Genomic DNA, 25449 nt, shown 5'->3' on the forward strand with positions numbered 1-25449 from the left:
AGAAAGAAAATCGCATCTTTAAAAATTTTATTTTACCAGTAAAATAAAATCAGGAGCCAGATGTTGGTTTGAAAGCCTGCTAGCTCAGAGAGGCAGAGAAAGCACCCTGCTGGCCTTCCAACTCAACTCACATCCCAGAATGAAAAAAGCCTAATCTTATTTTGATTTAGTTTCCGTGAGTTAGACAGAAACATGAAAGGACTCAGATGGTCATAGAGACATCTCCTTATTTTGCTGAGGAGTAAGTATTACAGAGTTGATTTTTCCCTTTTTGAGACTAGCTAACTATGCGAGATAAGCATGGGTCAATGGGAGTCAAACTTCTCAGGGGCTGAGCTTTCTCTTTCAAGAGTGGAATATTCTCCACAGTGTTCTCCACAGCGAGTCCAGGACAGCCAAGGCTATACAGAAAAACGTTGTATTTGTGTATAATTTATACATATAATAATTTTATTTATATATAATATATATAATAAATAATTTTTAAACATATAAATCTAAGGGTTTGTCTCCTAAAGTCTGATAGTGTAGGAGTTGGTCAGGAGCATCTCATAAAGTCTTTTCCCTCCATAGTAAAGAAGTGTTTGATTTACCAGCATGTGAAATCATCTAGTTTTAAGCTTTTGCTTCTTTACTTTCTCTCTTCTCAGAGGCTCACTGTGGGAGAAATGTATAACCATTTCTAAATTGTTACCATGTTTAAAGATTCCTCTAATTCATCAAGATGGTAGATACAGTTTTTTACTTGATTTTTATGGTATGTTCAGTGCTTTTTTTAGAAGCTAATAAATGTTTTGGGGAAGTGGTAGATTTTAGATTTACAAGAACTAATGATGTGTCTTGGGCTAAGAATCTGACAGCTTTAGCTTTTAGTTCTCTAGATTGGTCAACAATCCACGAGAATCAAAGATCACAGAAACAATGAAAGTTTTGAATAATAAGGAACAATTTAAAAATCAGTTTAAATATTTGTAATTTAGCAGAAATGTCCTAAAATAGCTAGTTCTTTGTAATAGGAGTCCTCCTGTTGTTATGACAGTATTTATCTGGCTGGTGATTTTTTACTACAAAGCAAAAGAATATAAACAGCACTTGGATAAAATCCAATCACAGAGTTTTAGATGGTTCATCTAGTAAAATAATAAAACATAAAAATCTACGTTCTTCAAGCCAGTTTTCTGTAGATCTTATCAAGAATGGACCAATATCTAAGAAATTTCACTGTTGTAAGTATTCAGGTATCAACCTTACCTCAGAGTATTGTATTTTTATCTTGGGAATTTTAATAACATTTAATCATAATTAGTTATGCCCATGTTAATTTTCATAATCTTTTGCAACCTACTTTAACCTCTTAGTTTTGTTTTCAGTTTTATTAGCAATCTTTCATCTTAGGACAAAATCTCCATATAAAATTCTTCCTTAGAGGCTGGAGAGATGGCTTTGAAGTTGAATGCTTGCTGCTCTTCAAAGAAAACCGAAGTTCCATTTCCAGTGCCCATATAGCAGACAGCTCTGTGGTGGTTTGAATGGGAATGGCCGCACAGATTCATCTGTTCCAGCGCTTAGGAGGAGAGGCCTTGTTGGAGTAGGTGCGGCCTTGCTGGAGGAAGTCACTGTGAGAGCAAGGCTCTGAGGTCTCAGTCGGTAGAACTCTTAGCTCCTTCTCCAGCACCATGTCAGCCTGAACTCTGCCATGTTTCCCACCGTGACAATAACAGACTAAACCTCTGAACTGTAAGCCATGCCCAACTAAATGTTTTCCTTTATAAGGGTAGCTGTGACAACCCTCTTTATAGCAATAAAACGCAAACTAACACAAGCTCTCAACTGTCTGTGACTTCAGTTCCAGGGGATCTGGTACCTTCTTCTGGCCCCCTGAGCACCTCACTCATGTGTGTGCATATATACACACATAATTAAAAATAAATCTAAAAATAACTTTCTTACTCAAAAGCATTTCCTTTCTCTTTAGAGCCAGAAGCACATAGGCAAGTTATTGTCACAAAGCGTTATAAAAGAATGTAATCATGATAAAATAAAAACACATTAGGGTCATCTTTAAACGTTATGCTTTTGTATGCCTTTAAGCAGGGTAAGCAGTTTTTGTTTTCCTTTGGTTTTTTGGCTTTTTTCAAGACAGGGTTTCTCTGTGTAGCCCTGGCTGTCCTGGAACTCACTCTGTAGACCAGGCTGGCCTTGAACTCAGAGATCTGCCTACCTCTTCCTCCCGAATACTGGGATTAAAGGCATGTACTACTGCTGCCTGTCTGGGAAACTGGATTTTCATGTAGAACAATGAGAAGAAAACTGGATTTTCATGTAGAAAAACAAAACAAAAAGCAAAAATTAAAATGGCTTAAAGACCTTAATATAAGACCAGAAACTGCAACTTCTAGAAAAACACAGATAAACCACTTAAGCAGATTTTTAAATGAAATGTTAGAGTGGTATTTTACCTAGACTTGGTCAAGATAAGAACCTCTAAATAAACTGTGGCACTCAAAAATCATGTGTGTGAGGATTGGTGGGATTTCAAGTCCTGAGCTTGGGAAGTTCAGGGATTTGTGGGTTTTCCTGCTCAGGAATTGGTGGCTTTTTTCACCCCCTTTTTCCTGCATTAGGTCCATGGGTTAGGATGGAAAGACCTTCTAGGCTGCAAGCAGCTTTGGCTGAGGCACCATCACTGTGGGGCTGCTCAGAGACGCTAGAGAACTTGCCACCACCATGGGCAGCTCCTGTGGTGGCATCTCATGATGACTGCAAGCTGAGGTGGGGAAAAAAGGTGCAGCCACATGGTCAACTCCTGTGGTGGTGCCTCATGAGGGAAGCAGGTTGAGGAGGTGTAGCTGTGACAGGTGCCACCATTTTGACAGCTCCTGTGGCAATACCTTAAGGCAGCCACAGGCTGCAGGAGCAGAGGGGGGAAAGGGCTGTGCTTTGACAGCTCTTGCCAAGCACTGCTCAGGGACTATACCCTCCATCTTAGGGGAACTCCACAGGTTGTTACAACAAACACCAAAGCTCCATTTGTGACCTCTTTCCAATATTCCCAGAGAATTAAGTATTGCTGATGAGTCTTGTCTGTCTGTCCTTTGGCTGATCAAACCTGTGAAACCTGAGTTCTGTGCCCTTTGCTTCCACCCTGCTACTACTCCTCCCTCAAACACGGTTTCTCTGTGTAGCCCTGGCTGTCCTGGAATTCACTCTGTAGACCAGCCTGGCCTCAAACTCAGAAATCCTCCTGCCTCTGCCTCGAGAATGCTGAGATTAAAGGTGAGTGCCACCACGCCCAGGGCTTTTGGTTTTTCTAACCAGAAGCTTCCTAAAGGTTAAGGTGCCACTGACACCAAAATTAGACATTTCCTAGACCCTTTCAAACTCTGCTCCTGGGTGGTATGTCGTACGTAACACATGGTTTGGGGAGGGACCATTTTTATAAAACCTGACCTTTCCCATGTGGCTGGACTGACAGAAATAAAGAACTTCTAAAGAGACACTTGTGTCTCTCAACCTGACTATCAAACTATTGAAACAATGGACCATAACAACGTGAAAATTCACCCAGGAACCTATGATCACTAGCCAGAGAGAAAACTTATCTCCCTGAGAGAAATTTCATATAGTCCTAATAACTTTTCAGACCACGCTACTGTTGAGGCCTGCTTTAACTTTTTGCATAACTATAGCCCTTCTTGTTGGTCAGTATTCATCACACATGAAGCCACCTGGACTGCCATTACTCCGGGTCCTGCAGCAGGGAGGAGCTCTGTAGCCAGCATTACAACAAACCCACAGAAATGCAAGTCCAGATCCTGGAGAAAGCCCTCTCATGAGACAGTCAAACACTCAGTTCTGAAAGTAGGTTGTCAAATGTTTTTATTTCATAACTGTCATTGAACTTAAGGTCACTGGGGCACAGGTAAACCATGGAGCGGATGAAAGACTGACAACAGCATCCCTTCCTCAGGGAGAGGAGAACCTGCCACAGAACAGAATCCCGTTGGTCTTAGCGTGCTGAATGAAGAAGAGGAAGGGGCGGTCGGCACAGAAGAAGGGGGTAAACAATGATGAACCCCTCAAGACTATTGCAGTGGCAGCCGCAGCCTCTGTGCCCTGCTCGTTGACCTCCACAAAAGACTTATGCACGACCTTGGAGAGAGCCACGCCTTGCTTGGAAGATATTCCAGAAAAGTCTGCCCTGCCGTCCTCAAAGGCATCAGTCATGCCCAGCTTGCACAGGACATCCTTCATGTCATAGTTCTCCTCCAGTTTAAACCGAGGGAGGAAAACCACTACCTGTTCTTCATCCATCCTGTCCAGCCTCGTCCACTCTATGAATTTCTCGTAAGTTATTTCCTTTTCCACCTAGAGGAGAGTTGAAGACTTTAGGACAGTGCTCTCACACAGGACTCCTGAGATGGGGAAGCTCTGCACTGCCCTGGAAGTATGGCTGTGGGGTGATATGGTAGCCGGGGGGGGGGGGGGGGGGGGGGTTTGCAGCTCTGTGGTGAGTGTTTGCCAAGCATGCTCCAGGTTCCATGCTCCACAAAATGAATAGGAGATGAAAGCATTATCATGAGGGCCTAGGACAGCTGCCACAGAAGAAGCTCAAATGCTACACTTTCTCCCTCGCAGCTCCCTAAGGGCCCTACAGTCCTTACCGTTCTCAGCTCAACGTGTTCCTCTGGAAGCATGATGATCATGTTCAGCTCGTGGCCGACATAGGGAAGCATCAGAATCTTGGTGGATATCTCTTCCACACAGGTCATCTTAAAGGTGGACTTCTTATACATCATTTGCACAGGTTTCTTGTCATTCTGTAAATAGTAAGTTGAAATAAAACATGCTGGGTAAATTCAACAGGAGAAGATAGTCACTGTCCCTGAGAGCACTAACTTGATTGGACTTCTAGAACATTCTCTCAGCCCTTAAACTTCTGAGATAGTTTACACTTTACATGACCCTAAAGGCCCATTTTGCATGACTTGGTCCTCAGACTGGAGCTTTGGAAGGGGAGGGGATCTTTAAGAGGTGGGGCCTAGAGAAATATGTTCAGACCATTGAGATGTATTCTTAAAGGGGATAATCCACTGGGCTAAATTGGTTATCTCCATATCAATTGTAGTGACAGAAAGCTGACAGGACAAATTTCCAGATCCCTGTGATGTCATGGGTCAACAATTCTTTTCTATTGGGGTCTCATTTATTCTCATACAAAATTCCTACACTCACTGTTGTAGCCTAGACTTCTCCCTGGACTCTGGAGTAATTGTTTTATAGTCTATCTGACTCCTGCACTTTGCTATTCCTTTGTACATCTGCTCAACCTACACCTCTTATTTGTCTTGATTGACAGAGATGTCCTCCTTCCAGTTGCCAAAACAATTTCAAGTCCTTTACTTTTATCTTTCTCTCATACCCTATATTTGACTCATTACCATATTATATTGTCTGTCCCTTTGAAATATGACCATAAGTCTCAGCATCTTTGACAGTCTGCAGGGCAGAGCCTTTCAGAGGTCCTCTGTGTCAGGCTCCTAACTTGTTCCCTGTTTTCTTCTTCTGATGTCCATCCTCTTTGCCTTTTAGCAAGAGTCCTCCCTTTTGATTAGTTTCTTTAGGTGTACAGATTTTAGTAGGTTTATCCTATATTATATATCTATATGAGTGAGTATATACCATGTGTGTCTTTCTGCTTCTGGGACAGCTCACTCAGGATGATCTTTTCCAGATACCACCATTTACCTGCAAATTTCATGATATCCTTGTTTTTTATTGCTGAGTAATATTCCATTGTGTAGATGTACCACAATTTCTGTATCCATTCCTCCATTGAGGGACATCTGGGTTGTTTCCAGGTTCTGGCTATTACAAATAAAATGGCTACAAAGCAGATGCTGAGACTTATGGCCAACCTTTGGGCAGAGTGCAGGATACTTATGAAAGAAGTGGGAAACAGTAAGATCTGGAGAAGATAGGAACTCTACAAGGAGAGCAACAGAACCAAAAAATCTGAGCACAGGGGTCTTTCCTGAGACTGATACTCCAACCAAGGACCATGCATGGAAATAACCTAGGACCCCTGCACAGATGTACATGGCAGTTCAGTGTCCAAGTGGGTTCCATAGTAATAGGAACAGGGACTGTCTCTGAAATGAACTGATTGGCCTGCTCTTTAATCACCTCCCCCTGAGGGGAGCAGCCTTACCAGGCTACAGAAGAAGATAATGCAGTCACTCCTGATGAGACCTAATAGACTAGGATCAGAAGGAAGGAAAAGAAGACCTTCCCTATCAGTGGACTTGGGGAGGGGCATGCATGCAGAGGGGGAAGGAAGAGAGGGACTGGGATGGGAGGAGGGAGGGAAACACAGAGGGGATACAAAGTGAATAAAATGTAATTAATAAAAAATTAAAAAACATGAAAAAAAATATGACCAAAACTCGACTTTACTTTAATCGTCAATGGCCATCAGCACAGCCCTGGAATACTGTGATGAGCTATTTTTCACTGACCTCAGCAGAGCAGCCATAAGCCCCAGCACAAGGCGAGTCAGACCACGCTGCCATGGCTGGACTCCTTTGTGTGGTACAGCTACAGCAGGAACAAAAGTTATTAACGTCCTGAAAACACCCTGGAATAGGAAAAAAGAGCCGCCCTGCTTCCTATTCCATCTACTCCACTCTCTCTTCTTTAACCCAATATAGGATTAACTCATAGGGTAAACTCATAGGGCTGTTTGCAGTGTTGTGGTTAACTAGATTAAGGCCCTTTCTGCACAGCGCACTGGTCCTCAGAACCGGGAACACACCTCTATATCTTGGTGTCTGCTCACATGCCATCTTAGAGCGAAAGTTTCCTCAGTGGCCATCACTGCAAAGACACCCAAGCACAGCATCCTGCCATGTCTCCTGAATACCTCTGGAGCCCTCCCACCAGCCACTGTGTTTTCACCTATGCCTGGTTTACATAGAGTTCTCAAGTGACATCTGAAGACTGTATTAGTGGCAAACTAATGAGCAGTCACACTGCTCATGACTTACATACAAATCTATACCAACAGAAAATCCTGTGCCCATGGAGGCATGGCCACCTATATGGAAGACAGTCGGCATCTGCTGTAGCCACAGAGCAGTCTGTGCTAGTACAGATGCAAGGTAGCACGGTAAGACCTCTCGGCTCTTGGAGCCACAGAAAGTAGTTCCACATATGCAGTATATGGGAAAGGTCTCAGAAGGAGGCTTCTTGCTCTCAGAGCCCTGGTGTGAGTATGAGGAAAAAGGGTCCATGCTAAGGGTGTCAGACCAGGAAAAGAAAGCCAGTTCCCAAGAGCATCACCCCATGCAGGCAGTCCCAGGCTTTACCCATTTCCTGCCCTCCTGGTGGGTGATGAACTTGGATGAGTTCAACTATAGTCATGTGGGTTTCTGTTGCTTGCAGGTGAAGGAGGTCCTAAGGTATGTCTTGTCAACAAGTGACTTCAAGTATTAAAGAAATACTTTAATCAGGAAAAAACAGAACAGCTTATTTAAGAATAAAGCTTAAAACAAATTGCATTTCCTAAGAAACTGGAAGTTGAAATTCAAGTTTGCTTGGGAGCTCCAATGAATGGTAAATGATCCAGAATGCCATGTAATTAATTTGTTTTGTCAGCCTAGGAGTATATGTACCAAGAAAGAGAGAGAGGAAGAGAGAAAGAGAGAGCAATGTAGATATAGTTACAAAACAATCCCTGGGCCATCAGGAATAAACATGTCCCAACTTGGAAGAGGCTGAACATGGAGTCTATCCCACATAGACATCCTTTGTTTGCTTGTCTGTAAGCAAAAATCTCATTATCCCATCAAACCAACACTGAAATTTTACTCACTAGTTCAGTGTTTACTGAGCACCAACCATAAGCCCGTTATACAGCTGTCTGCCCTCAGTTGTTTTCCCAGCAAGGTGAGAAAGATTTTCCCACTGAATTGTTTGTGGCAACCAGCAGGAGCTGTGGTCCTCTGGAAGGAGAGGAAGACACAAGTCAACGCTGCTAGGGAGACACACTGAAGAGAAAGGCATGTGCACTACTAAAGGGAACCAGGAGGAACGGGCTGCATTCAGGGCACAAGGAGCCTCAGACACCACATCTGGAGTTTAGAACGTTCTATAAAAGACTGTTCAGAGTACACTGCAGAGATCTGCCATCAGGTTTGGCCTCAACAGCTGCCAGTGACAGCATAACCCATGACAGACGCAGGGCTAGGCCTGAAACCATGTAGCCTTCAGCCACCCTTGGCAACATGCAAGAGAAAAAGGGAAGAGAAAGGCTTCAAGGCTGAGAGAGAGAGTCCAGGCTGCTGAGCTGCCCAGGGTCAGGAGAGGCACAGGCTATAGGAGGAGCCTCATAGTGTTTCAGAAGCCAATGCAAACAGAGGACCCCAACAGGAGTCTCCTTGTGGCTGTGCTGTTTACCTTGGTGACTTTGAAAAGCATTTCTCTGGTGTCCTCTTTGTCAAACTGCTTCTCCCAGTTTCCTTTGAAGTAGATGGCATTCACAAGGACCAGCAGAGTCTCTGAATTCACTGTACCTGCAGACAGCAACTCTTTGATTTTATCTGAAAGAAGAAATTTTAAAAAAATAGAATTAAGACTTGTGGTTTGGATTAGAGTGGCCCCCACAGGATCATATATTTGCATTCTTCATCCTCAGTTGAACTGTTTGGGAAGGTTTAAAAGATACGGCTTTGTCAGAGGAGATTGTTGTCAGGGGTGATCTTTGAGATTTCAGAAACACAGCCAGCCTAGTCTCTCTCTCTCTCTCTCTCTCTCTCTCTCTCTCTCTCTCTATCTATCTATCTATCTATCTATCTCTCCCTCCCGCCTACTGCCCGTGGATCAGGATGGAAAGCTAAGCTCTCAGTTACTACTCTAGTACCATGCCTGTTGCTCCCTGCCATGATGATCATGGACTAACCCTTCTAAAACTGTAAGAAAGCTCCCAATTTGATGCTTTTTTTTTTTTTTTTAATAAGTGTTGCCTTGGTCTTGGTATCTCTTCAGAGGAATAGAACAATAGAAAAGACAAGACCCAATTAACGAACAGAGTTGGCTGAGACATGCCAAGGGCTCATAGGCAAATGGTGCTATCTCCTGCTCTGGTCAGAAGCATGGATAAGAGGTTTCATATCTCTAAATATAAAGTGACACTTGTCCTTAAAGCAACGACCCTGACATCAACAACAAGAAGGCAGATCCCTGAGTTCAAGTCCAGCCTGGTCTACAGAATAAGTTCCAAGACAGTTCACGGCTGTAGGGAAATGCTGCCTCAAGGGGAAAAAAAGAGGTTCTGGTTTCTGATTTAGAGCTAAAGTTGCAGATCAATGCTGGAGTGCTTTACTTTGCCTCCCACACTCATCTCCTTGTGTTCAGTCCCCAGGCATGTCAAAGCAAGTCCCGATTTAAAGAACAAAAGGTTGTTATTGTTTATGTTCGAAGCTCTTGTGAAGGCACTAACAATACAATTATTAACAATACAATTATTACAAAGCCAGGCATGGTGGCACATTCCTTTAATCCCAGCACTTAAGCAGAGGCAGGCAGATCTCTGAGTTTGAGGACAGCTTGGGATACATAGTGAGTTTCAGGACAGCCAAGGCTAGACAGTGAGACCCTGTCTCAAAAAACAAAAACAAAATAAAACAAAACAAAATGACTAGGAACAGACAGATGGCCTGGCAGGTAAAGGTATTTGCTGTCAACCCTGAAGAACTGAGTAGAATCTTTGGGACCCAGTGGGGTCAGTTGTCCTGAGTGCAGGTGTGCACAGATACACACAGATGCACAACAAACACACAAGCAAATAAAAGCATCATTTGAAAAAAAAAAAAAAAAGGCTAATTGCTTAACAGGGCCTCGGGTGTGGCTCAGTGGCACAGGAGACCCAACACAGCATGCTCAGGTCCCTGGATTGAAGTCTCAGCACTAAAAACACACTAGAGTCGCCCTGTGTTCACCTTCGGTCTTTTTGGCTACCCAAGTGTTGATATGCTGTCGGGACTGCTCTGTGTCGCTCTTAAAGTCCAGCTCTTCCAACTCTGCTTCGTAGAACTTGCGGCAGGAATCTTTAAAGGACTGACACAGAGCAACATGGTTACACAGCCATGAAAGCGATTAGCACCAACAGCTTCCGTCCTTAGTGCCCAAAGGAGAAAATCAAAGGTTAGTGGCTTCCATATATGATTTGCCAGCAAATAAACAAAAAGAGTACACAACCCAGCCTTCCTGTTTCCAGCTTTCTTTAGTCTTTGTTTATGAACGAGGTAAGAGGGTGGTTGGTCTGAGATCCACTAAAAAGCATGTGAACAGGTGGATCCTTGAGGTGTTGAGGTCTGCTCTTTGACATAGCGGCAGCCATCTTTGTATTCAGCTTCCATGGTGGGTCAGACAGGAAACTGTTACATTCTAGAATGAGGTGCTGTATGTGGGTCAATTAAGGTCCCAGTCTCTATACTTGGGAATCCCAATACTGAAGAAAGTTCAGTTCAATGGTTATCATTTTATTGTAGGCTGTTAAAGATGATTGAGATATGCAGATTATCAGTTGCCTCATGAATGATTGTATTCTTTGGACTATCCAGGACTGTGCTTACAGTCATGATTGATTGCCAGGGTGGGCTTTAGTTGGCCTCCTATAGTTGTTTTCAAAATCAAACAAAGGTAAATAACCAATTGCAGGTTGTTGAGGATAACTAGGAGATGCAAGTTGAAGGTCAGCCATAGCAGGCAGTCATTGCCTGATTGATAATGAAGAATGACTATTTTCAAACAACCAACATTTAAGAATGTTAAAGCTACATGCCAGGCTGCCACTCGTTCCTTTCGATAGAAATTAAAGGAGATATTAAAGATCACATCTGCTTCTGTGCTGATATTGGGTCTTCCTATACTCAGGCTACACATGGGGGGAAAAAGGAAATGGGGCAACAAGGTCCTTGAAAGATTCTCCCTGCTGGGGGTAACGTTTATGAAATCTCAGGGGAAGGGCTTGACAACCGAATTGCTGTTTCTTGCTGTGTTGCCTCTGTTAAATGCATCTGCTACTGCTGAAACATCCTGGGTTTATGTGCCTGATCTTCCTTTGCCTCACTTATCAACTGAAAAGAAAATAATATTCCTGTCTATATCAATAAATTTTAGGACTTGGATGTCTTTGTTTATGATTGTATTAGGCAAACAATGGTTACATAACAATTTCACTATTGAGGGGACCTTGCTTGCATGGTAAAATATTAACCATTTTAGCATTCAGAGTTAGATGAATCACCCTTCTTTATCACTGCATAAAAACCTGACAAAGAGAATTTTGGTCATTAATTTTCTGTTTCTCACTGGACCTCTAAACTCTTGTCCGTAGGAATGTCTCTGAGCATTTTGTTATTGGCTATACTGGGCAAAAGCATAACAGCCTTAAGAATAATTTTCTACTCTATGTATGCTTTAAAGACTGACTTGAATACACTAAAATTAAAAATAAAAACAGAAACGGAAATGAATTATGGGTTTTGCTGGGTCTAGCTGCTTTGAGAAACATGTCATAAGTTTTTCAGCTTATAATTCACGGCTTCTGGGCCACTGTGTGGTTTTCAGTACCTGAGAGAAACTAACGCACTCCCTCAGGCGTTAATGCATTCTGGCCACTTTAAAATCTTCTACCCCTGCCTGGTTAAGATTCATTTCGCATCAGCCAAATCAGGTGACTTTGGCCCGTTGTAAGTAAGCACGGGTACCTACACTTAGAAGCACTAAGAAGTCTTGCTACACTGAAATTTTACATTGTAAATGAAATAAGGCAAAAATGTCTAATTTATACATTTAAAAAAGATTACTATGGTCCATCAGATAAGTCAAGTCCTTTAATGTGTTCAGATATATATTTATAATGAAATCATGTTAAGAACTGATGCAGTTAATTACAAGATTAAGCTTTATCTAGTCTCTTGCTTTATGTTTCCACGGTTAAGCCTAGAATGGGTAACTAAATGTAAATACAGATTGTTTAGTTCATCTATACTTAATAAATGAATGGCCCTGGGACCCTTCAGCGATCTGCTGAATATGGCATTTAAATGTTTAATAAAAAGCTTACTATGACAGAGCCTCTAGCTCCTGGTGGTGACCCTAAGGTCTCCAAGAAGATACAGGCACAACAACAAAGTACTGCACCTGAATTGTGGTATGATAACCACTGGACAAGACCGTCCCACTGCCCTGGCTGGGCCTGGCCTAAAAATATGGACCAAGAAGACACCTAGAGTTACTTGTCCCACATTGCCTAAGACAGGTGAGGAGTCTCTCCCATGTTCCCTCTTCACAGAAGGACTCTCAGATTTGCCGGGCCTGGCAGCCAAAGACTAATGTTGCCCTGGACCTGTGCCCCCAATAAAGCCATCAAAACCACAGGAGCCTACTGAGATGGCCATCTGGAAAATGGGTAAGCCTCTGTCATATTAATTCATACATAGGATATTTGGATTATATTTCCTGCTATAATGTATCCTCCTCAGGTTTCTGATGTGTTTGAAAACTAGACTAGTAAAAGAAGGAACTCTTTATTTACTGTTCCTTTATCTGAGTGAAAGTCACTTTATTACTTCTGATAACCAACTATCTGAATCTCATGGTAAATAATTAGATTTTAAAATGTTTGGGGATATAAAAATATTTAAGGTTGGTAACTAAACAAATATCTTAATATTAATAATGCAAATTATAAAGATCGGAGGATATAAAAATGGTGGTAAATGATTTAAGATACTATTGTGTTAAGACTGTTCAGAGCTTTAACATTAATCAGATTTTAAATTGGTTCCCAAGCCAATTTGCCTCCTTTTGTAAACTTAAAAAGATTCTTATCTTAGCAAGAAGGAGGACCCTGGGTAAGATGATCAATCCTCACTCAGAAAGACAAACGGGATGGACATTGGAAGAAGGAGAAAACAGGAAACAGGACAGGAGCCTACCACAGAGGGTCTCTGAAAGACTCTACCCAGCAGTGTATCAAAGCAGATGCTGAGACTCATAACCAAACTTTGAACAGTGTGCAAGGAATCTTATGAAAGAAGGGGGAGATAGTAAGATCTGGAGGGGACAGCAGCTCCACAAGGAGAGCAACAGAACCAAAAAATCTGGCCGTGTTTTCTGAGACTGATACTCCAACCAAGGACCATTCATGGAGATAACCTGCTCAGATGTAGCCCATGGCAGCTCAGTATCCAAGTGGGTTTCCTGGTAAGGGGAACAGGGACTGTCTCTGACATGAACTCAGTGGCTGGCTATTTGATCACCTTCTCCTGAAGGGGGAGCAGCCTTACCAGGCCACAGAGGAAGACAATGCAGCCAGTCCTGATGAGACCTGATAGGCTAGGGTCAGATGGAAGGGGAGGAGGACCTCCCCTATCAGTGGACTTGGAGAGGGGCATGGGAGGAGATGAGGGAGGGTGAGATTGGGAGGAAATGAGCTGGGGTCTACAGGTGGGATACAAAGTGAATAAACTGTAATTAATATAAAAAATTTAAATTAAAAAAAAAAGATTCTTATAAGCTTCAGAATGTGACTTGGACCCACCTGCCACAAGTCAAATGGACTCTAGATAAGTACACCTACATGTTCCTGAAAATGGGAATTTTCCATGGTATTGGGATTCTTCACCTTCACCACATTAACAAAAAACATAACATTGCTTTGTAGAGTTAGCTGAAATGTGTTACTGCCTCCCTTCCCACACTGTGTTCTGCACTCGGTTTTCCTATAAAAGACTGACCTAAGAAAAGGTCCATGTCAGAGTTAAGATCCAGAGTTCCTTTCTGTGTCCCTGGTCATGACCAGCCCTGAGGCATTGTGTTCAATAAACCTAACCCTAACTGAGACTAGAGTCTGGGTGGTTTGTGCAGCGATTCTTGGATTAGAACAGAGATAGTAGCTGAGGCTCAAGGAGGTAACAGGGAGCACCCTCAGTATCATACTGCTGTCACTCTAACAGACCACCACACTGGCAGAGGAAGGGTTAACCCCCAGAGAGTATGACACCTCTGCACTGTGCACAAGCTGGACCTTCTACTACCATTTTCCATGCTATGATAAATACAAATTTGTACTACACAAAATATGTCACCTTTAGCCACGGAGCAGGTGGCCAGGGAAGCTATGAAGCTGAGCTTTGCATTTTAATGTATTTTTAGCTCGTGATATGGAATTTGAAGAGCTGTGTGTCCGTGGCTACCCTATCAGGCAGCTCAGCTGCAGGGGTGAACAGTTCATAAAACCACAGTCCGTGCTGCGGTGTGGCTTACAGGTGCAGTGCGGTAGTGAAGGGTAAAGGACCAGCCTGGCATGCACCAGGCCTTAAAGGGAACTGATCATCAGCACTACAAGACACACAAAAGTACAAGCCACTTGCTGATATAGTCTCTAAAATGACAACGACATTGATGACCACTCACATCCTGCCATGTTACAACAGAAAAGTCAGTACAACAGAAATGGGCTAAAATTCCCATTATGCTGACAGTGTATATAGAATAGTTTCTCAGTATTTCTATGAAACAGCTCATGTCATGGCTACATATTTCATTTATTCATGTTTTTATTTTTTATTTGTGTGCGTATGTGTGTGAGGCAAATGAACATTTCATGTAGGTATGTGCCTATGTGTTGAAGGGGTACAAGTATGTGTGTATAAGTCTATGTAACAGCTAGAATACATCTCTGAGTATGACACGACACTTACGGCCAGGAAATCACAAGTCTTTTCCCCGAAGAGCCTGTTGGCTGTTCTGAGCAAGTACTGCGTGCCAGTCTTGTTGACCTCAGTGAGGAGTGACCGGAAGCCCGGGTGGACGTCCCCTTCTGCTTTGCCACAGCATTTATCCAAAGAAAGTGCCTGAGAGCAACACAGATTGAAAGCACAACCTCAGCAGGCCCAGCTACAGGAAATGAGTCAACACTAAACTCATCCTCAGAATTTTACAGATCCCTGCTGCCCCTCAAAGAACCACAGGATTAAAGAAGAAAGTTCCTTGAATGTTCCCCCTCCAGGGTCCTCCCCTGTGCCCTGTCAGCCCTGGTCTGAGCAGAAAAGGCACTTCACACACCCAGCTCTTCACGGTCACGAACTGTGCTCTGGCTTCAAGCGTGGCTGCCAAGCAGACCTGCTGCCATTCAAGTGCCTGGCTTCTGACCTCAAGTCACACATTCTCCTCCCTGCCCCTGGGTCTGGGCTGGTTCCTGCACTGTCTGAACACCAGGGCTGAGAAGAGTGACCCTGTTCTGGGCCTTGGCGGCTGCCACATCTGTGCTCTTGTGCCTAGCCATCATGGTAGAAGGAAATCCAAGCCATCCTGCAGCAGGTCACGTGGAAGATCCTGGAGTGACTGCAACCACATAAAGCTGCTTGGAAGAGCAGCTAGACCCCAGCCAACAGCAAACACCTAGGTGCCAGACCTTAGATCCGCCCCTTAGACTTTCCAAGCCTGCTGAAGAGCTAATACATGAAAGGCTTCAGCTGCTCCCGTGGGAAACAGATGAACTGCCTAATGGTAGTTGCAGTATCTTGGAACTAAATGAGATACAGTTAAATTTTCAGGCAAGCCTCTAGGCCCCAACTCATCACATAAGCACAGGCTGAAGAAGAATCAAAAAACACTTATTAAAAGGGTGCTGCCAAGAGTAAACCCACAATGCAAAGGCATGACCTAAGGTGGTCAAGGATTAGGAAAGACTCACTTCAAACACAAGTGAGCATAAATCAAGATATCCCCAACTTTGGGATACAGGGTACTGGACACACACTTGACTGTGGGTAAGAATTGCTTCAGTTCAGAGACTGCAATGTGTCCTTTCTTCCATGCACTGAATGCATCTTTCCAGTTCTGTCACCCAGTTCTCAAATATGACTGTGTTTGGAGCTAAGCCTTTACAGAGACAATGAAGTTAAAAGGAAGTCATGAGAGAAAGCTAAACCCAATCTGTGTTTATAAAAGAAAAGCTGATCCTGTCCTAGACATCCTGGGGAGACAAACATGCCATTGACAAGCCAAAAGAAAACAGATTTCCAAGTCCTGGACTTTTAGAATTCAGCCTCTAGAAGTATGAGAAAATACTCTTTTGTCACCCATTCCATAGTATCTGTTACACAGCCCTAGCTGACTAACACTTCAGGGAGTGTGCAGTGTCCTTATTCCTCACTGTTGGGGGGGCCTGTCTCTGAGGTTCATGCCTTCTGCAGATAAGGCACTGCACCCACCAAGATCCTCAAAGGTTCTCTCCCAAGTCTTTCAGCCTAGGCTGACCCCCACGTTGAAAATAAGCTTCAAGTTCCTAGGAGAAGAGGTGAGATCCATTAGGACCAGACAGCAGACAGTGGAGGTCATGGGGCCCTTGCTGCCATGACCCAGTTTACCCTCACATACACAGTCACTACTGGTGGATCAGGACACTGTAGCTAGGGTCCCAGCAGGAGTGGCATAACCTGCCCATCAACTCTCCAATCACACCTCTATGTCATCTGCAAGAGCAATTTGGGGCATGGAGGACCAGCTCAACTGACAGTCCACAGGATTTAGCTGCTGTGAAATGGTGCTGGTTACCTGAATGATCTGGCTTGTAGTGTTTCCCTTTGCTCCCAAGGACAGCATGGCCAGGGCTGAGGAAATGCTCAAGGGAGAGAAAAATACATTTTTGGAGCTGTCTTCACCCAGTATTCTCAAAAGGTTTAAGGCAAAGGTGCCATTAGCTTCCAGCAGAGAATCCATGATGGTGAGCCTGGAAGGAGGGAGTAAAATCGACATCACAGAAGCACAGGCTGATGTGTAAGCTGCATCTTCATTCTCACTCACACTGTGATGCTGTGGCTCAGTTAATGAAGGGACACACATGCACCACACACACAAACATGCACACACCACACACACACACACATACACTGCCTGGAAAGTAAAGATCTCATGCAGAAAGTGGCCGTCCTCCTCCATATAACAAATTCCAGGCCAGCCAAATCTACATAGTGAGACCCTGTCTCAAAACAAACAAGCAGATGAAAATAAGGACCTTATACCATTACTCAATTTTTTTTAGTCCAAGGGCACAATATCTAACATCTGATTTCTTTCAGGAAGGGGTTTATGAAGAAAAGTTTGAATGCTTAAAGAACAGGTAAGTATCGGTGCTGATTGAAAAATACAGGTGTTGGGCCTGGCATGGTGGCACGCGCCTTTAGTCCCAGCACTCAGTAGGCAGAAGCAGGTGTATCTCTTCAGTTTGAGCCTAGCCTGATCTACAAAGTGAGTTCCAGGACAGCCGAGACTATACAGAGAAACTCTGTCTTGAAAAGTCTGAAAACAAACAAATGCATACACACAAACAAAAAACAGCTGTTGAACTGGGCAAATAGCTCAGTGGATAGAGATCTGCCATGCAAGGGTGAGGATATTAGTTTTAACCCTCTGTAAGGCTGGACTTGGTGGCACATAGTTGTTATTCCAGTCATTAGGCAGGGAGGGGGAGACAGGTGAAACCCTTGAAGTACAAGATGGGGCCGCAGTCTGGCAAAAGCCGCTGTGAGCAAAGAGACCTTATCTCAAAGAGACCTATCTCAAAGAGACCCTATCTCAAATAAAGTGAAAGGCATGAATAAACCAACACCCGATGTTGGTCACTGATCTCCACATGTGCCTGGAGGAACACATGTAGCTGTGTATACACACATACACACACACACACACACACACACACACACACACACACACACAAATAGATCATACCCGAAAGTTAAAAGGAAAATACATGCCAGCTGCTGCTGTTGGGAACACCAGTGCAAAGCTGGAATAGATGTTTTCAAAGCCTTTGTGGACCATGCTGTAAACTAGATTGCCATTGAAAGTTCTCATGCACTTGAGTCTTCTAAGATACATTTGTACTTGGAGGCATTTATCTGGGAGAGCATCTATGAAATGATCCACAGCTCATACCCCTTTGCTAATATCATCTTCTGTTTCAGGCCCCAACATCATCTTCCTTAGTTAACTCATTCTCTCATTTAATGGAATATAATGATCAATCACTCCCTAACACAGATTGCCACCAATTTAATTTTTGGTGTGTCTAAAAATATAATTATTCTACCATGCCACTGTGGTTTTTAAAGTGTCTATGACGGGGTATGTGAATTACATCTGAGCCACTTCTTCATTGTTTCCCAGAGACCAACTTTTCTGTTCAAAAGTCTCATGACATTCTGATCTCAGTTCCATCGACCTCCCTCTTTCACCCAAGGGTCTGAAAGCTTATGAACTCATATCCTTATCAATGATTCTCAGGTACACCCTTATCTTGTCCCTCTCTGGTCACAGCTCATCCATTTGGCAGAAAGGAGCATTTCTAATGCTCGTCCACCGGAAAGGACACTGGAAGGCCTTTCAGTCTAGTGATTCAAGAGCATGTCCTTTTCACTCTGGCAACAATTTTGAAAGTACTTCTGGCTTCTCACAGGCAATGCTGCTCTTGCTCTCTCTCTCTCTCTCCTTCTTTCCCACTCCTTCCTCTCTCCCTCTCTCTCACTCTCTCTTTCCTCTTCCCTCCAACTCCTTCATCTCCCTCTCTCTCTCTCTCTGTCTCTGTCTGTCTGTCCTCCTTCCTCTCTTTCTGCATCATCCATTTGTCAGATGCTAAAACTCTTGGACCGAGCTCATCCAGGGCTTCCCTTCTGTCTTAGTTCCTTTCCTTGCTGTAATAAAAATATGCTGACAAAAGCAATTCCAATGTTTATTTTAGTTCATGGTTCCTCATGGCAAAGAAGTCAAGGAGGCAGAACCTGGAGGCAGCTGCTCGCACTGCATCTGCAGCGAAGAAGGAGAAGGGGGAAGTACTTGTGCTCAGCCAGTTTTCTACTTCTACGCATCTAGGACCAAGCCCAGGAAATGTTGCTGCCCACTTTGGGGGAGGATCTTCCCACATCTACTAACTTAACTAAAATAATAACTCACCCATGGGGCATTTAAAAAAAAAAAACTCACAGTCTACTTAGATCAGTATTTCCTAGGTAATTCTATATCCTGTCAACCTGGCAGTCACCACTGTCACACAAACCTTCTCCATGTCCAAGCACACAAAGAGGATAATATTTCTGTGACACTTTGGGGCAAGGCTACTGGGCTGGATGTGAAGGGCTAACTGGGAGCATTAGGAAAGCTGTCGGAAATCGGTCTTGACTGATGTGTTCACCTTTTGCCAGTACACAGCTAGGTCTACAGGGACTGCTACCTGACCTAAACCACATCCAGCAAGCTTGGAAACAACTGTGTTGGCCTCCCATATGAGCTACAGCATCTGCCTCCCATTTTTCCAGACACTGAAGTGGGGAACAGATAAGGGATGGGACGGACCTGTTCTAATTTCTTGTACTGTCTGAGTTAGCTGTAATTAACTTAACTGTAAGAGATGATTTGCATCAGGCATGGTAACACATGCCTTTTACACATGGGAGGCAGAGGCAGATGGATCTCTGAGTTCCAGGCCAGCCCGGTCTACAGAACAAGTTCCAGGATAACCGAGGCCAAATAGAGAAACCCTGCCTTGAAAAATAAAACAATAAACAAACAATAAAAGCTTTGGATTGGAATTGGCCTGATAAAATTTTAAATACTGTCATTCCTGGATATCTGAATGATGTCAGTTGGTATCTGAAACGCCAAAGTCCTCAAGTGCTCAATTCACTTATATAACTTTAAATCATCTGTAGATGACCTAGCAGATCCAAAGCAATGTAAACACCAGCTAACCTGAGCCTGTACACCATACTGTTTGCAGAAAAAAAGGGGGAAGGGGGAGCCTGTCCATTTGAATTAGAGTCTCGCTTTACAGCCCAGGCTGTCCTCAAACCATCATCACTCTGCCTCAGCCTCCTGAGGACTGAGATTACTGGCATACAGTACCACGCCTGGCTTCTCTCCCAACATTCTCTGTTTACTATTGATTTCTTTCTGCTGGTTCTACATGCGTAATCCATGAAAACAGACATGCAAAAATAGGGAGCGAAGTGGCCTTAGTATATGGAGCCAAGTGTGAAACAAACATTCCCTTCTCCATAAGACACCAACCATAGTGAATGTGGTTCCTCAGGGTAGTCCTGAAACACAGGACACTCCCAATGTGAACCGATAGCATCAGCCATCCCTGTAAACTCTTGTCCCAGCACTGAAATCTCTGATCACATGATTAGCCTTAACCCAAAGGCTACTCAGTACATCAGATAGCACACCCTAGTCCTAAACCACACCAGAAAGGAACAGACATCCTTAGGAATACTCTCATCATAAAGCAAGTGACACACACACACACACACACACACACACACACACACTGCTAAACTGCAGCCAGCATGCCTTCACAGTTCTCCACATGTGTTCCTGGTGATAAGAAAAGGACATAGAAGTTGGCTAAGCACTTGGGGGTCAGGGGGGTCCAAAAGCATCAGTTCCAGTAAAGTCCCTGTTTCCCTGGCCAAGAATGCCAGAAGAGAACTCGAGTTTCTAATCTCCCTTGCCGGGAGGCTCCCTGTGAGGGTGGAACCAAACTCCAGTCCGGACACTAAATCCTTCTGGTGAACAGCTGTAGAACTGGCTCTCTCGATGTTTGTGGTAAAAAAAAAAAAAAAAAAAAAGAGCTACTACCTCCATGTCTAACTTTAGCCCATCTCCTAAATGAGTTAATGTAACCTCGGTCCAGGATCTCTGTTGAGGCCTGTTAAGGAAAATTATTTCCTTCTGATCAAAAGAATGGACTGTACCTCTGGCCTGGGTGTGTCTAACATTCCAAGCTACTCAAAAATAAAAGAGTCAGTCACCTGACTGGGAGACCATCCCTCCAGAGGAATGATCATCCCTTAAGAAGGTAATGCACCTTTCCTTTCAGAAAGCCAGCACCTGGCACGGTCCCTTGCAAGCTGCCCTGAGACTCGGCTTGGTCTGCCCACCTTTCTGAGTCAAGACCAGAAAAGCCTAACTTTTCCCTTGTCTTCTTTTTATCTCTTTCTTTCTGGTTCTGGCCATGGTGTAAGCATGCCTTCCCTGGTTCTATATAGACTGTTTCACTTTATGCCATGCTGCTGCTTGCTGAACCTCCATCCCCAACTCCACCAGCATGGCTTTTTCCCTTCCTCCACTCCGCCTCTTCATTCCCTGAAGCACTTCTCTTTTAAACTCTAGTAAAACTGTCTTCTGCCTCTATTCTTGAAAAAAAAAAAAAAAAATTAAGGAATCTAAGAAACTTAGCGGAAAAGCCCAATTTTCCTGGAAATGGGTGGTACTCCAGATGGATCTCCCTAAAATTTCCAGTAACACTGACATCATGGGAATGATAATTTTCAGTACTGTTAATTCTCAAAACTTTAAGAGAAAACGGATTTCTGGGCCTGTGGCTCAGTGGCAGAGCACTAGCAGCACAAGGTTCTAGGTCCAGGAACAAAACCAGGAGAAAGGGAGAAAAACAGTAATTCACAGGACAATTTCATCTGGAACAGAAACGGGATCAAAATTTCCCGCATGTCCTCCTAGCCTGGCAGACATAGAATCCCTTAACCTTTCGCTCCTCACCAGTGTCTATCTTCTCGGATAGACCATGATTTGAGCTTAACTTTGCAGGCTCGCAAAGACCACGACTCACAAAGACCAGAACACATTCCCAAGAGCCTCCAGAAAGCAGGTCCAACATCCTTGGCACTGATTCCCAGGCCTCTCTCAGGTCCCAGCCCCCTGAGAACCCAAAGCCTGTCTCAAGTGTCAGGCGCCCGGGATCTCAACCTCTGGACAAAAACGAGTCACATGGAGCCCCAGGTTCTGGGCACCAACCCCATAGTGCCACCTCCTCAATGGGTGCTAAGCGGGCGCATCTGGCATCCAAGCGGGTGGCAGCGCCACCAGCTGGCAGGGACCAGCCGGTGACTGACTCTCTGGGCGCAGTCACGTGGCGCTGCGGCCTCCATGCAGGGAGGAAACCTTAGCCCCAGATCTCGGGCTCTCCCTGCAGGCCACACCCACCCCCGCCCGCCCACATCCCCAGCGCGGGGTGCCAAAGCCCGCCCGCAGCAGAGCATACCCTGGTTCCTAGGTTCAGCGGCAGATAGCAAGCTGGGCAGAGATCTGGAGGCTTTGGCCGAGCCCAGCCTCAAATACTGGCAGGGCAGAGAGGCGGAGCCTGGAGCCTGGGGCTCTGGCCTCCAGGGTTAGGAAAGCCGGAAAGCAGCGCTAGATGACTAGAGCCCAACAATGCAGCCCATCCTATGGCTCCCGGAGGCACACCGCCTGCCAATTCAGCAACTGATCTTTCTGATCCTGGATGCCTTTATTAACTGCAGGCTCTAGAAAAACAGGAAAGAGATCAAACCCAGCCTGGAGTCTCCGGGTTTCCTTCGGAGTACTTGAGAGCAGTTTCAGCATCCTCTCCCCTGCGCCCTGGTCAAGGCTCAATTAGCCTTAGCCAGACGAGAAGTGTGCCAGCACTTAGTGGGCATAAATGGGACCGAGCAGAAGTTTAAAGTGAGAGAGTGCAGAGGACTCTCTCCTGGGACTGGAGAGAGTGCTTATCTAGCATGCACAGATAAACAAATGGATGGATGGATGGATGGATGGATGGATGGATGGATGGATGAATGAGTGAGTGAAATACGAAATAGAGGTAGGTGTCTTCAAGTCTCCACTACTGTTCTGGTCATCAAAGAGTTTATATTTTATTCAACTGAGGATGAAAACACTGTTTGCCAACCCACTGTGGTCTTGGAGGGCAAGATGGCCTGGTAGGTAGAGTGCTGGCCAGGTTTAAGGGTCAGGCCAACTCTGCCTCCTTTGCCTCAACCCTAAGCCAAGGATTCCCAGCAATGACCATACTGACGTTTGAGTCACATGTGTCTTGGTTATATAGGCTGCCCTGCCCTTATACAAAGTGGAAAATCCTTTTAGAAATCCACATGTGATCCCATCTGTCCAGACAGTGAGATCTTGAGCTTCTGACACATGCTACAGGCTTTGGGATCTCAGAAGGCTGGAGCCAGAAAAAGGCCTGAGAGTCTGTCAGGGTGTTGCACATGCTTGCTGGAGGCTCTCGGGAATGTGTCTGCGAGTTGTGTACAGGGGCTGGAAAGTTACAATCAAACCACTTCTGCCTGAAGACCCTCAGTCTTCGAAGTCTGCAAAGATAGACACTTTAATGAGGAATTTTCCAGATCCTTGACTACAGCCCCACCCCTCCACCTATCAGATGCTGGCAGCACACCAGACCTCCAGCCCAGCTGTGGATTTTTTTGCTTTAAAAGGACTGAACCGTACAGGAAGGCTCAAAGTATCTCACTCCCATTAACTTCTTGGATCCTTGCCTCTCTAGCTGATGTTTCTGGAGTATCCTTCCAGCCTATCTGGGAAGCCACACTCTGTGTGCGTTTATACTAGAATTCTATATACAGCTCCGATTTCAACCTTTCCTACCACAGACTTGCATTTTGTTATCTATCAATACTTCCGTAAGTTGATTTTAAAACACACATACATGAGCACAGACTGCACACACTTGTATGTACATTATAAACATACATCGCACTCACACACAAATGAGAGAGAAAGGAGAGAGACAGTGAGAAAGACAGAGAGAAAATCATCAGAAATGTTATTCATGAGTAGCAAATACAGCTCATTTTACTCATGTATTTTGGTTTTTTTTTTTTCCTCAACTAAGTATGTTTTCCCATGTTATGTTTTCAGTGTGGTGTCTTCCTCGGACTCCATCTGAAGGCTTTGCACATGCTAAGCATCTACTCTGTCACTTATCTCTATCCCCAGCCTACGCTGTGATCTACTTACGAAGGCAAACTCCTCTTCAAATGTTGGGTACAACAGACTGACACAAACACATGCAAAAGGAATGCTGTCCTCTCCCCCAAGATGCGCAGTTCACTGCCTTCCCAGAACAGCAACCAGGAAATCATTCTGCTTCGGCCTGAGGCACATTTTGTGACATTGGGTAACACTCCTGTTCCCTATGCGCAATGTTCAGAGTCCGTGGACGGCCTAACTGATGGAAAGTGAACGGTACCGATGCCTGGAGGTCAGTGGTGGAGGTGGATTTGTATTGATTTAGCAATACTTCCTGGAAACCAGAGCGCAGTGAGCGGAACCATGAAAGCTCAAGTGCCTAGTCATCCGGGACCTTAAAGAAGGAGAAACCCACCAATGGACTAAGCCACCTATGACTGTCAACTGCTAGGTTAACCCATTTTGGCTAAATATGTATTGGCCACATAACTATAGTACAAAACCAAGACTGTTCCCGAGGTAGACTCCTGGCACATAAGCTTCAAAGTGTGCCTGTGTGGTAGTTTTCTGTATGCACTATGGCCTTTCCCGTGAACAACAAGGTTATTCAAATGGCATACAGCAAAACTTCTTTACTGGGTCACATTACTTTCTAGCTCTTCATGTCAAGTGATCCAACGGTTTTTCAAATGAACTGCCAGTAAAACAGTCACTTCTGGCTACTCACCTATGCAGCGTGGTTGGGTTACTCATTGCGTCTAAAAGACATGGATCAGGCATGCAGTGGAGAGTATTACAGGACCATCAACATGGACAAGCTGTTTTTCCTTACCCTAGGCAAAGCCAATCAGTTGGTCAGTTTTGAAAAAGACCTTAGAGTTGGAGAGATGGCTCAGTGGTTAAGACCACCGGCTGCTCTAGCAGAGGACCAGGGTTCGATTCCCATATCCCACATAGCTGCTTACATTTGTAACTGAAGTTACACCATGGTACTGCAGGAATATGGAGCACAGACATGCGTGCAGGCATATACACATCAAATAAAATAAAGAAATGAAATTTTCAAAAAACCCAGGCAGTGGGGGCACATGCATTTCATCCTGGCACTCGGGAAGCAGAGGCGGGTAGATCTTTGAGTTCAAGGCCAGCCTGGTCTACAGAGTGAGTTCCAAGACAGCCAGAGCTACTATACAGAGAAACCCTGTCTGGGGGTGGGGGGGGAGGGAGTAAATGAATAAATATCTTCTTAAAGAGATATTGATCACAAAAGACATGGAATATAATCACAACAGATTTGATTCTACTATAGTTCACAGACCCAAACAGTCCAGAGACAGGTAGACCAGAGGATGAAAGGTTTGATTGAGCACTAAATCAGTGTGTTAGAAGGCGAACGGCTATCTAAAACCCATTTATTTGCCATCTCTTGCCCTCAGGCTCTGGCAGGTAGCCCAGGATAGCCCATTAATGTTGAGAAATGATCACTTCTGCAATATGTTTCCAGGTGTCTAAGTCCTTAGGGCACTGGGTTATGAGAGAGCTGTGAATTCAAGGTGTGACTACTTACAGGTTTGTTCGAGGGTCTGTATGTCTAGTTTCTGTCAAAGTTGA

The 25449-nt window shown here is 44.3% G+C and overlaps 1 protein-coding gene across 1 annotated transcript; it reads right to left on the bottom strand.

The window, feature by feature from the left end:
* Positions 1–3862: 3862 nt before the first annotated feature.
* On the bottom strand, positions 3863–22202 carry LOC129667461 (serpin B6-like). Its single transcript, XM_055595103.1, has 7 exons — positions 22133–22202; positions 16630–16804; positions 14772–14924; positions 9999–10116; positions 8458–8600; positions 4665–4820; positions 3863–4368 (listed from the first exon to the last, which is right to left on the bottom strand). The coding sequence occupies exons 2-7, from the start codon at positions 16792–16794 to the stop codon at positions 3967–3969; spliced, it is 1137 nt and encodes a 378-aa protein (XP_055451078.1). The 5' UTR covers positions 16795–16804; positions 22133–22202; the 3' UTR covers positions 3863–3966.
* Between the last annotated feature and the right edge of the window lie 3247 nt (positions 22203–25449).

This window comes from Psammomys obesus, unplaced genomic scaffold, assembly GCF_907164565.1.
Source record: "Psammomys obesus unplaced genomic scaffold, mPsaObe1.curated_primary_1811, whole genome shotgun sequence".
NCBI lineage: Eukaryota > Metazoa > Chordata > Mammalia > Rodentia > Muridae > Psammomys > Psammomys obesus.